Genomic DNA, 13,470 nt, shown 5'->3' with positions numbered 1-13,470 from the left:
TTTCAGCCAGAGAAACGATGATATCTACTTTTCGAGGCAGTGAAAGCCACAAGAATTCCAATAATACCCATGACAAATCCCTCCTACCCTTCTCCACCATCAGAGAATAGAGAAGATCTTATTGTATAGATTATTCAAGAAATGTATTTCCATTATTTCCATTATCATTGCTGGCAGAGAAACTCATTGGAATTAGTTTTTTGGGGGCGTTTCATCCCCTCCAATAAATGAAAATTCTCAGCTGTCAATGGGCACAGCTTGTAATTTATATAGTTATATGTTTGTTTTCCTTTTTTTTTTGCGCATTTGCAAAATTGTTTGGCCAATAAGGTATTCGGTTGCAGGAAATCCGTTTTGTCAACCCTCTTCTATCATAATCAAAATTATCTATGGGGTGCGAATTGAATGAAAATCAGTAGTCAGAAGCAAATAAGTGAATTTGATACATAGATAAAGAGAAAGGCCAATTTACTTTCTATCTCTGGTGAACCATGAAATTTGCAATTTTGGGGTTGGGAAAACAACAAACAGAGAGAAACAAACGAGCAATAAATATTTTGTCAACGTATTTTCCCAAGCCCTTCAGTTTTTACCTTTTTCCCATCAATGGCTAGACAATACTCTTTAATGCAATATCAAGTGAAACAAAGAGAAGGCTTTAAACAGCAAAGTTTCCTCTGTTTCTTAGGCATCCTTACATCAATACATCTTGGAAAAGATAGTTTATAAAATCGATCTGTCTTTGACTAGATAAACATACATTTTAATCACATTAATATACCCAATTAACAAGAGTATTTATGAAAAACGATAAATTTAATTTTGTTTACTTTAAATCATCTACATATGTGAATATGCAAATGGCTCGATCTTCTTTATCATAACACCCACAAGAAAGACAACTCAATAATCTGGCCCTAATTGGCTTTTAATAGTCTGGCCCAAACTCTTCTTTTGTCATCTGTTAAACACATGACCAACTTAATTGTAGTGTCTTTAGAGTAGTCGTCTGTCTGGCCTAGCCTGGACTGGACTGATTGATATGCCTGCCTTCTGAATTTCTCAAATCAAATTGTCAAAATACTCTGCCCACAATCATAAATTATGATCAAACAAAAGAGCAGACATCATCCACAGCACAGTAGTAGTAAAAGATATATCTATACTATATAAATGTTTTTCATATCATGCCTCTTTTTATTATGTTAAACAAGCACAAAGAAACCACAGAGACCAATCCATGGAGAAGGAGTGTTCATAAATTTTCTATAAAATGTCACGCCTGTGAGCATAATTAAAAATATCATTTTTGTGGTTGTATACATTTTATGGTCATATTTAAATATTTCATTTCCATATTGAAGGCCTTTGGTCATAAATTTTGTCATTACCAAACTGTCAACTGGTTGAAGAAAATTAAGGCCTCATTTGCATAAATTGTGCGCCTGCGCGCATTTCGCTTGCCCCAAAACGGTTTATCAATCCATTCCACAAGACACCTTTGAAAAGTTCATTTTGACGGGCATAATTTTTAATATTTTCGGTGACATTTTAATTATCGTCAATGCGTGACATATGAAGAAGGGATACACAGATATATATAGATGGATAAATCGTTATACGTGCTTAATTTGTGGGCAATTTAAAGCAGCTCGAATGCGTGCCAGGAATTTTCAATTCGAATAATTCGTATTGATTTTTATTACCCTTTAAGTGTTAGTTCAATGAACTGATGGCCTGAAGTTTTATCGAATCATTAAAGAGTATTGAATTGTCATAATTTTAATTATTTCTCACCAGTGTTGTTAAACTTTTTCAGGTGAAAATATAAAATATCACATTACCTTAGATTTTATAAATCACTCAAACGAGGCCAAGAAAAAAGCTACCTAAGCTACAAATCCCCAATATATTTTCAGTTGACCTTAGAATTGCCTAAAGTGAACAACGTATCAAAAAGCGGTGAAACAAGTGAAAAAAGTGCTCTAAAAAATTTATATAAAAATATATAAAGTCCTTAGAATTGTCTAAAGTGAAATTGAGAAAATATTGTTTGGCAAACGGTAAAAAAAAAGTGGAAAAAAGTGCTCTAACAAAATTAAAACTTATTACCAATCCTTTGAATACAGATTATCCTTCAACAGCTGCCTGCGAAGAATTTTGAGCTACTTGTAAAAGAATCCGGACTAACTTATCGAAAAATGGGCCATTTGCTATCCAAACCAGTGACTGACGTCGAGACGTCGTATGAACAGAACTCGAAGTATCATGTGGGCTCCAGCAGTATGCAGGGATGGCGCTCCACCATGGAGGATACTCACACTGAGCTACTCTCACTAACCGAGGATCCGGATGCAGCTTTCTTTGGCGTTTTCGATGGCCATGGCGGAGACAATGTGGCCAAATATGCTAAGGAACAATTGCACAAGTTTGTGATAAAGCAGGAAGCCTACAAGGATGCGGATGTAGAACAAGCTCTGAAAAGAGGATTTCTGGACATTGATGATGCTTTGCGGAACAATGAAACATGGAGCGCTCAGATAATAGGAACCACTGCTGTCGTTGTCCTGATCAAGGATAATGTGCTGTATTGTGCCAATGCTGGAGATTCTCGTTGCATTGCCTCTGTGAATGGTGAATTGGACTTGCTGTCCGTGGACCACAGACCAGAAAACGAAATCGAAATGCAGCGCATTCAGGCAGCAGGTGGTTTGGTACAGTTCCATAGGGTTAATACTAACTTAAAAATCTCGCGGGCTTTAGGAGATATGTATTACAAGAGCGCGGACAAAGATCCACAGACCCAATTGGTTACAGCCTATCCAGATGTGGAGACGCGAAAACTGACGAAAGATTATGAATTTATTATTTTGGCTTCCGATGGCATTTGGGATTGCATGGGAAACAAGGAGGTCTTGGACTTCTGTCGCACACGCATCGGCTTGGGAAAGTTACCGGAGGAGATATGCGAGGATTTGGTGAAACATTGCCTGGCTCCCGACATCCCAACTCGCAGCCACGGCACTGATAATATGACCGTCGTATTAGTTTGCTTTCTACATGGCAATCCTTATTCTCATTTAATCAATCGCTGCAAACCAAACACTCCTTCAGATGATTATTATGATGAATATAGATGGGCTAATATGCGTTTGCCCGATATGCCGAGTTTGGATTAGGCCCTCTGATGATTCACTGCAGGATATGGAAACGGATATGGAAAAGGATATGGAAAAGGACATGGATAAGGCGTTCACATATGTATGCCAATAAATATTGTACATGACTAGTTCAGTAGTTTTTCCTTCTGTTTTTTTTTTTTTACTACGATTCATGGCCGTTGTATTTATCAATCTGAGTTCCACATTCCCTTAGATCTCTGACCTCTGTGCCAAATATTTGTAAACGGCATTACCAAGTTGATCTCTCCATCTTGACACTATCACTGCTGACACATTAATGCTGTAATTAAATCTACAACAACAAAGTATGAAATTGTCAACATACCCAGAGATAAGAACCACCGAGCGACCACACACACTCACACACACACACACACAGACAGACACCCCAGATCAGACTGTGAGACTAGAGAAAAAAAAAAACAAGCGACTGTCATTGTATTTGAATAGCTGACAAATTCTCTACTAACTTAACCCATATTCCATATCAAGTCACAAGTTCTCTATGTCTCTTGCCACTTGATGTATTATGCATATTATTATTTAATAAATTACCCAAAAAAAAGAAGGAAATTCAAATAAATTGACAATCATAAATTGCATTTGCTGCACAGTTTCCCAGTTGAAGTCTTTGCCCCAAAGTTGTCAAATTGTTAACTGTTTTGCTAGCCACTTCAGACAGATAGACAGTTGCTCTACTCAGACTTGTCAACAGCGTTCCAATGTCTGGTTAGACGGCATTTTTTAGACTTGAGAGTAGCAAAATAACGAAAAAGAATGAAGGCAAAAAGAAGTATCCAGAAGTCCATAAAACATTTTTAGCATATGCAGACTTGTGGCTTTTAAAATTGTTTGATGTTGTCATTCGACTAGGCAAAAGATAGGCGTTAGGATTTGCTGGTTGTTGTTACTAAAGGTAATGCGGGCTGTTTTATGGACTCAGGCGAACAGATTATCAATGAAGTTTTATGGTTGACCAACAGATGATGAAGAAGGCAAATAAACAAGTTCCTTGGAAAAAAGAGTTGGTTTTAGGTGGCAGCGTTTAAGCAAAACTTCTTCAAATATTACTTCTATAACTAGAATTTCATATTTTCAATTTAAGTTGTTTTTATAAAAAATTCTTTGATCATGTATGATATAAACTTGAGCTTTGCTCTACTTCCTAGACAATTTGGTTACCCTTGGTTGGCATTCGTTTAACCATAACAGCAGCTAATAGCTTGGCACTCCCCCACTTAAAATAGACAAAATCATCTAAGAGGTCCCAACCCCATCGTTAACAACAAGAAAAAAGAAAACCAACAAAAAAGAACTATGACCATATAAATTAAGCCAAAGTCAAAGTTCATAAATGTGGTTCCCTTGCGCCACATTTGCATTAGAATTGCCATGAGGGGTGGACCGAAACTAAAGCAACTTCAAATCTAGAGCGAAACCAATTTTAGAGGATATATACATATATGTATATATCTTTTTTTATGTCTTAGTATGCCATAGCCAAATTGTCGCCTGTCAACGACGCGACGTCTGGGAATATGTTAAGATATTTTTAGCTGAGAGTGAGACATTTAACATATGAAATAACATTTCAATTAGTTGAAAAATGCTCTCAATGATGGGAGGGAAAAAAAAGGGCAGATTGAATGGTGACTGTGCGATTGTGGGTGATTCCCAAATACATGCTTGAATGTTGTTGTTGTTACACACAATCAACTTATACGATATCACACTTTCAAGTAATCCCAATGAAACAACTTGCCGCCTTGTATATCTGTATCTCGTGTGTCCACGACCACGTAAATGGCGCAAAGCGTGCTTAGTGGCTGCCTTTGCAATTAATTCACAGTAAACAGCAAATGTTGCAAATAAATTAGCAACAGCGAACAGCAAACAACAAAAAAACAGCAGAAGTAAAGAAACAAACGAAAAAAATTGTAACGAAACAGACATAAAATGGAATCGAAGTCTCGGAAAAATTAAAAGTGCAACTACAACCACATACAACTTATCGCTTATCGCTGACGTCGATTTCAATGTAGACTTGGACTTCGGGTGCAACGTCAACACATTTGACGTTTCGTTTCGGCAAAGGAAAATGCGGAACAAAAACGGGTATATCAGCTGCATTGATGATGTACGATCAAGTGGTGACCCCGATGTGCCTGAACCCACCAAATGGCAATATCCAAATCTTATTTGAAAGGTCTATGATTGACGTGCTTTGTATTAAAGACTTAGGATGTATCTACTTTTAGTTTCTATTACTTCCCAAAGGGTAATGAATTTTCGTTGAATTTTCTTGACATTGCAGCAGTGCAAATGCTTTCAAATGTGCGGTAGGCAAGAGGGGCATACGAAACATCGTAAAAAAAAAGAAACGTCATAATTACCGGCGCAAATGAATACCGACCGGGCATTGAGTGAGCCACTCAACTCTCTCAGATACATGGGGGGGACCACAGGCTACAGATACAGAAACGAACATATACACATACATACATATACTACGTAGGTTTGGCGAAGCCAAAAGCTTCAATACAAAATATATTGACTTAGGTCAGTGGCTCATTGAACGCAAATGCAAATGGTTGTTGTTGTTGTTGTTGATATTGGTGTTATTGCTCGTATTTTTCAGTTTTTTTCGCACTTTGCACTGAATGAGTATGTGTGTGTGAGTGTGTATCTGACAGATACAACAAAATGCAAGTAGCTGTGCAAAATGTGATAAACAAACTTAACGCCAGACAGACTATTGCCTGGCTACTTGCCTTGTGAGCAGTTAAACTTAAAAGCAAATAGACAAAATTATTACCTCATCGGACGATCACTGAATTTATAGAGTAGAAGATCTTGCCCAAGAATTTTTATTATCTAATACAAAAGTATTAAATTACCAATAGCTATCTATGTATGTATATTAGTAACCCGTATTGTGGAAACTATCATATTACTCACAACTGAAAACCAAACCAAGTAAGACAACAAATTTATTGATTGTCAAACTGGACAGCAGTTAAATTTTATTAGCCATGTCAATCTTCATAAGCATAAACTTGAATATTTTTTATTTTTTCAAAGAATCTTCATGTAATAGTTATTTAATTGCTCATTAATTAGCTTATCATAAAGTTGAGTCCAAAAATTAAGTTATTTATATATACAAGTCTTAAGAAATTCTTGCTCAATGATAATGAAATAATATCTAAAAGTAATAGAAACAAAATTCCATGCTTAAATGAAGACATAAGAAATCTGTCAAATGTTTTCCTCACAACGAGAGTGAAAGTCTTTCAACAATAAACATAAAAATTGTTACCTAAACTGTGTGTGTGTGTTTGTGTGTGTCTTATCCAAAAATAAACAACGTACGAAACATTAAGATAAAACTGAGAAATGGAGACTTTTAGAGACGAGACGATGTGAGAAGGAGAAGTGAGAGAAATGGTGGAGAAGCATGTTTCGCTTTATTGTCGCCGCCATGCATCATCTAATGTGGATATTTAGCTTTCAGCATTGCCATCTGCAACGTTTTTGTTGTGGAAAATTCATAAAAATTTCCATATCCATTTTTTTCTTCTATTCATTTTCTTCATATTTTGTTTCCATTTTGGTTGGGTGGGTTTATTATTATGATGTTATTACGTTGAGAAAATCTTTATGATGTGTTAAACTATTAAAGCAAAAAAAAAAAAAAAAAAATTGATTCTTATTTAGTCTATTTTCGATTCCCATTTCGAATTTGCCTTTGACTTAATTCTTATTTAAATGTTTGCATCCATTTTGACCTCATAAATGCGGCATGAAATTGTATTACACTTGAAATGGATGAGGCCTGAACATTTCTCTTCCACGTTGCCCCTTTTGGAATCATGCATGAATGGCTAAATGAATGAATGAGTGTATTTGTTCAAGTGGAGGGGGGGACAGAAGGGTAACACATAAGATCTCTGTATGTGGGAGAGCAATGTTACGAAGACAAGATTGAAGATGTAGTCTGGTAATGGAGATTGATCGACAAAAAGGGGAAGGCAAATCATTTTGAATGAGATTTCTTACAAATTGTCATAAAAATTTCAGTAATCAGTGGACAATGTGGAAACCTCCTATACTATTTACCTAGGTGTAAGCTATAACTATATCAAATTTGAAATCTCCTATCTCCTACTATAATCAAGTTACCCAACCTAAAGCTGCCACCTTTATTGCTGCCACAATTACCATTACTTGCCAATTACTTTGCCATTCGGTAGCGGCAACAGCAGCAATCAGCCTCACAATCGGACCACCTGCAACAGAAATTTCATAGCACGCGACTAGATTCCGCTCAGTGTCCGCCTACTTGTGCTGCATGGAGGATGGATGGAATGAATTGGAGTGGAGTGGTGTGGTGTGATGTGGAGGCTGAAGGAAATTTGTCTTTTATTCAAAGCATTTGGAAAACGTTTAACAATGTCTGGCATAGCTCCAACTTAGCTCCCCTCCAATTGGCCAAACATTTGTCATAGTCACCGAGCACTTGAAGGTGTTGCTAGTTGACTGTTTTTTTTCTCTGTTGTGGCCATGTTCACACATTGGCAGCCATTGAGATATCGTTTATCGATTGACAGGTAATTGTGATTTATGCAAATCACCGATCGACACCTTTTCTTTTGAGTTATTATTTCTTGTGTTATTTCTTTGCGTTGTGTGGCACTGGAATGCAATTTCTTCTTTTCTATTTGAGTTTTGCTTATTATGTTTTCCGAGCAAACTTGTTTATTGATTTGACCAGCTAAAGAAAATAGGACCCAACTTGAATTGTTTTCATTTCTGTTAATATTTTCTTTGGAAAATTATTGTAGCACCCCATAATAACACAGCATAGACATCGACAAGAAGGAGCTGGAGGAGAAAGAGTAGGTGGAGCTGGCTGGGGAACATGAGCTGGATGAGCAACTCCGGACAGGCATTAATCACAACCAAAAATTCCAGATTTGAAGTAGTTTTGTTTGCCTATATAGGCAACCGATGATTACTTTTTTCTCATTTTTTTTTTTTTTGCACACGATCGATTGTTATTTATAGACAGAAAATGAAAACAACACAGAATCAGAATCCGAATCCGAATTGGTAGTAGTAGGCGGGGTCATGGTGTTGAATTGCATACATGGAAGAGGCCAAAACATGCGTCAATAACCTCATTTTCCTCTATCCCATATCGCCCATATGTGTGTGTGCATTTGGCAAAATCATTTTCCAATCAATTCGCTCAACATGAAGGCACTTTGGCTCGTATTTTATGTACATATGTAGCTGCTAAGTGGGCTATAAAAAGTGTTTAAGTATCTGGGCATCTGATAGCCACAATATACATCTATGTTGCCATAGTAGACACGACACCTTAGTCAATGCGGCTTATCTAGTTACTATCTAACCACTTTCCCAGTTTAGTTGCTTAGTTTATGCGTGATCTGATTTCATGACAAGTGCCATAGACACAGACAGAGACACAGAGACTTGTACTTAAGACCAAAATGTTGTCAATTGCAATAAATTGTAACAATTCGAGAAATTTACCCTAGATTGAGAGATTAACTAAGCTTTCCATTTTCAAGCTTATGCTAAAATCGGATTGGCTTAATCAAATGAAAGCACAACTAATTAACCTTTCCTTCAAGAATGAAGATCAGCATCATTCCATTCATTCAATTACTTTTCATTAAGTTTACATATGGTTTTTTCAAGTGTGTTGCAACATTGTTGCTATCCCACCTGAAAGGCATCATTCTTTGTATTGTTCTACAAGGCAATTTAAATGACTTTGCTCTAGTTTGTTTTTTTGTTTTTGGGATTTTTGATATTTGAAATTTTCGTTTTTGTTTTTGGTTTGCTCTCTCTCTCTCTCTCATTCATGGCATAAATCACATAATACTCCATATAACTAGTCCAGATAGCCAACTCGTGCGTTGAAGTGCGTAAATAATGTATAGATTACGCAGTCTTTAAGTTTTTGGCATAAACAAAAGCCACACACAAGGCAATCGAGCACTCCAAAATGTGCAGTAGGCAGAGTTATTCCTTTACGTTTTATTGCGGAATAAGTAAAATTATGAGTGGTTAGCCCAAGTGCGCCACTTAATTACCGCCCAGATACACCAAAAAGTATCTATAACTTATGTGTACTTAGGCTACTGTCGGCACAGAAGCGGCTGCAATTTCTCATCCCACTCGGCTGCTTCGTCTCTGAGTTACCCTCTCTCTCTCTCTCTGCGTCTCCCTCTCTTTCTCAAGTGCATTTTTATGATCACTCATTAATTTTATGGCTTTTAATTTGTCGGACGTTCTACCAGGGCGGAAAATGGTCTAAAAGAAGCAAGCAATGGAGTGGTACGTCTTGTCGCTTTCATCTAGGGTGATAAGATGGCTTAAGCCGTAAAAAACCCACCACACACACACACACACACACCAACAGAATATGATCTACATGTGTACATATCTATGATTGATGGATTTGTTTTATAGTATTCTTACATTGTATGACATTTATTTTATGGTTTTTGCAGCCTGGTGGGAGTCAAGTTCTCTTTTTTCAATATCGTGTGGCTTTTGTTTGGCCAATTCTTGTATTAAACTGAAGTTTGAAGTTGGCTATGTATTAGCCAAATGAAAATAAGGTTCAAATAATTCTTGAATTCCTGAGAAATGTTGACCCATTTAAAAAGTTTGAGATTCTACATAAATGCATATAGATTTTGTTTTTCTGGCTACTACCAACTTTCGAGTTATATTGCTCTGAGCGATCATGCATCGATCACATAACTTTAGCATTCGGTCTGTGGCCAAACGCAATAAAAACCACAGAAATAAAAAGAGACAGCTACAAATCCTTTGCCAAAACACGTCGCACAATCAACTAATTGGATTGAAGGCGTTTTCTCGCAGTGTCGCTTTCATTAGCATGCAGATCCTCTTTAATGGCTCCTACGTGTTTTCAGCTTGACTCTTTTTTCTTCTTCTTCTCGTTTTGCAGTTGTTGCATTGTTGTAATTAATGTGATTTGCGCAAAATCTGACCTTAACTGTGTGTTGTCTGATTAAAAAGCAGAGTGTTGAAAAACAAGTTGTAAATGGTTGAAGCAAATGAAACAGAAAGCAGCGCGAAAACATCCCGATATGCAACATTTTGTCATTTTAATGGACGACGACGAAGACGACGACGACGATCTTGCCCAGATTTCCAGTAACTGTCCAGGCTAATTAAGCCGAACATGTGCCAAGATCAATGTCGGCGGCGCCAATGCGGCGTGTGTATTTGTATATCGAAAAGATATGCATACATAAATCCAATATGTACATATATGTACATACATACATACATATTATGTATGAATGTTTGTGCTACCGAAAATTAATTTATGCCATTTTCATACTTGACTTGTTAATGTTATATGATTTAATTGCATTTTACCAGCTGACAAATTACCCGCAAGTGGATGAAGCGATCTTTTGCATGCGATTTATGAAAGGATTTATGAGTATATGAGAATATGTTAATGCAAATCATTCAAGGCCATTGAACCTTTTTTTTTAAGGCGTATGATTAGTTTCTTGTTTTTGATCTAATCAAGAACTAATTTTGTATGAAAACTTTATAATGTTGTCAATCTTTCATCAATGCCATGGAAGTTTGTCGTGCATCTCTCACATGTATTTGGGCCACACCCACTCCGCCTCTCATTAGGCTTGTTCTTCTCCTGAGTTTTTGTCTAGTGTGTGGGCTTGACTACACAGACAAGTCGTGAGTAAGTCATAAGACTATTCCTCGAGAAATTCTTGATGACAATATGGCCAGGAAGTCTTTTTGTAAGCCTTTAACAAGGCCGTTAAGGTTATTAAACTTGGCTAACCATGTAAATTACCTACGTTCTTCCCTTTTTTTTTGGTTCCTCTTGGCTACCAGTCAAAGTGCAAATATGTGGCCCATTGACGCCTCCACATTACTCAAACTCACGCTGGGCCTACAATTCAATTCAGCAAAAAAAAAGAGGAGAGAGAGGAAAAAAGGTCTTCTGTGGGTCTGCCCTTTTAACCGCCAACTAATGAAGTTGAAGCAAAAGTCTAAGCCAGCATGCCCAGGGCGTGCCGCAGGCCTCTCTCTCTCTCTCTTGAATAGAGCTAAATTTAGTCCTCTTGCCTTTGAGTCTGCTGCTGCTGCTGCCCACCTACGATAAATCAAAGTTAATCAGATCTAGTTTCGATTGGGTTTTTATAGTGCGCCTCCATTTTCATGCCATTTAAATTAGCTGCCGGGTAATTTATCGCATTGTTGCGTCTTTTGCCAGGTTTCGTTTAGCGCCAGGATGGCCAAGACTCTCCAGCCGGGCCCAGTCATGACGGCCCAGACACAAAGGCCCAAAGACCCCAGACTTCAGACTGTGAAGACTCGATGTAGACGTTGTTGTGGTTGTTGTCTCGGCTTGCCGCTTGGCTGAAAATTGAAGAACTTTACTTGTTGGAGGAGTGTGAATGAAGGATGAGGTGCTGAAGGAGGAGGCAGAGAACGAGTGTAGGCTGCTACCAATGCTTATACGATAATTACGCATATTTTGTTGCCTGTTTTGACGGCGCTTTTTATTTTTATTCCAAATAAGTGGAATTTCCAAAGGGGTATACCAACTTCTTAGTCAAGTTTGTTCAATTAAAGGATTAAAACAATGTTTTTAAAATTGTTTTAGATTCAAGCAAATGCCAAATCAGTGAGAGGGATATGTATAATATTGTTCGTTTTTCCCACTATAAATCGACTTTAATTGGTTTAGCTTGTTATTCTTGACCTCCATCCGTTGATAGTTTATACAATTTTCTTCAAATTAAAAAACAACAAATAATCTACTGCACACAAGGGCATGAAACATTCGGCGCCTGACTTTATAGAAGAGAGGTAGGGGGTGAACCAAAATCAAGACTTTTAAATGTTGTTCGATCTTCAAGTCTTTCGGGTAGTGTTGGCGATCGTTGTTGGGAGTTTTAGTAGCTGTTAAATGGCCTGGACACAGTCGGTGGTCTGGTGTGTCGAACTATTTGGTGCTTGGCTTGTTTTTAACACCCAATCCCGAGAGAGGATCTCAAAATGGGTTTCAATTTACACACTTGTCCAGTGCACTGGAACGAACGAGCCAAGGAACGTCTGTTGTCAACGCCCTGGAAGCCAAAGGAATTGGCAACTGCAAAACTGGAACTAAGACTAAGGCGCTTATTTATTTGCCCATATCGTATAGCAATGCAATTATAAATCAGTTGAAATCTTGAGACCTTGATGACATTAAGCAATGAAACCTTTTGAGCTGCTTCTTGTTAGCATGTGTGTGTGTGCTTGTGTGTGTGTATCTTTGTCATTGTCAAGTGTTTGGCCTCCATGCCATTTTGCCGTTCTCTCCCTGCCCAAAGCTGTCAATCCTTGTCCAGCTTTCCACGCTCTGTGTGGCCAACAACCACCTTTGTTTGCATAATATTTGCCTCTGCCACACATACATATGTACATATGTATCCACACAACCTCAGCCGCCATCAAGCTGATTGCCAAACATTGAAAAAATGAACAAAATGAATGATTGCCGACGCTTCAAGATCTCAGTCTGTGTTTGCTAATAACTCAACAGCTAATCAGTGAGAGGCAGCTAAAAAGAGTGAGAAGAAGGGGAGGCAGATCACGCAGCATGTTGTCCGCAATTAAACGAGCAGAAATGTATCTTTTTTCTCCTCCTCCTCCTCCTCCTCCGCCTCCTCCGTGTAGTTGTGTTGTATCTTTTGCATCTACGATGAAAACAAACATCGAGAGTCTTTGGTTTAATGTAATTGCCCAGGCACCTGTGGAGTTGCATTAGACAAATCAATTATACTGTCTCGAGGTGTATGTTTTCCACCTATTTTTCTTTTCATTGGGTGGGGCTGGAGCAAAAATGTCAGGTATGGTCTATCTAATGGTTACGCCAACCATAAGCCAAGTTATGGGAATATCGTAAATCAGCAAATTGTTGTTGTAGGAAAAGCCTTTGCTTTCACTGTTTTATAATCCTCTCTTCACATGACCTGCCTTAAAATCGTCAAATAGAATAGATTTCAAATATTTTGGGATTAAAAATTCCAACGGAAGTTGTCAGCTGACATGATCGAAATACTTTGCTGATTCTTATCAAATCATAAGCATATCAGGGGCAATAACCGATAAGGGTTGACTTATTTTATTTGTCACATTTATGGCAATCGTAAAGTAAATACTAAAAACTAGCAAAATTAACCGCATTTTT

General features: G+C 37.6%; 2 protein-coding genes across 2 annotated transcripts in view; one reads left to right on the top strand and one right to left on the bottom strand.

Annotated features, from left to right (window-relative positions):
- The window catches only part of bnl (branchless), a 45,893-nt gene that overhangs the window by 10,045 nt on the left and 22,378 nt on the right, over window positions 1-13,470 (bottom strand). The gene's annotated exons all lie outside the window — the stretch shown is intronic.
- On the top strand, window positions 1,931-3,289 carry LOC137585110 (probable protein phosphatase 2C T23F11.1). The gene is made up of 2 exons (XM_068300763.1): window positions 1,931-2,063; window positions 2,130-3,289. The coding sequence occupies exon 2, from the start codon at window positions 2,202-2,204 to the stop codon at window positions 3,177-3,179; it is 978 nt and encodes a 325-aa protein (XP_068156864.1). The 5' UTR covers window positions 1,931-2,063; window positions 2,130-2,201; the 3' UTR covers window positions 3,180-3,289.

Source organism: Drosophila tropicalis, unplaced genomic scaffold, assembly GCF_018151085.1.
Source record: "Drosophila tropicalis isolate 14030-0801.00 unplaced genomic scaffold, ASM1815108v1 contig_878, whole genome shotgun sequence".
In the NCBI taxonomy this organism is placed as follows: Eukaryota; Metazoa; Arthropoda; class Insecta; order Diptera; family Drosophilidae; genus Drosophila; species Drosophila tropicalis.
The sequence above is the reverse complement of the archived record's forward strand: the minus strand, read 5'-3'. Positions and strand labels throughout refer to the sequence as shown.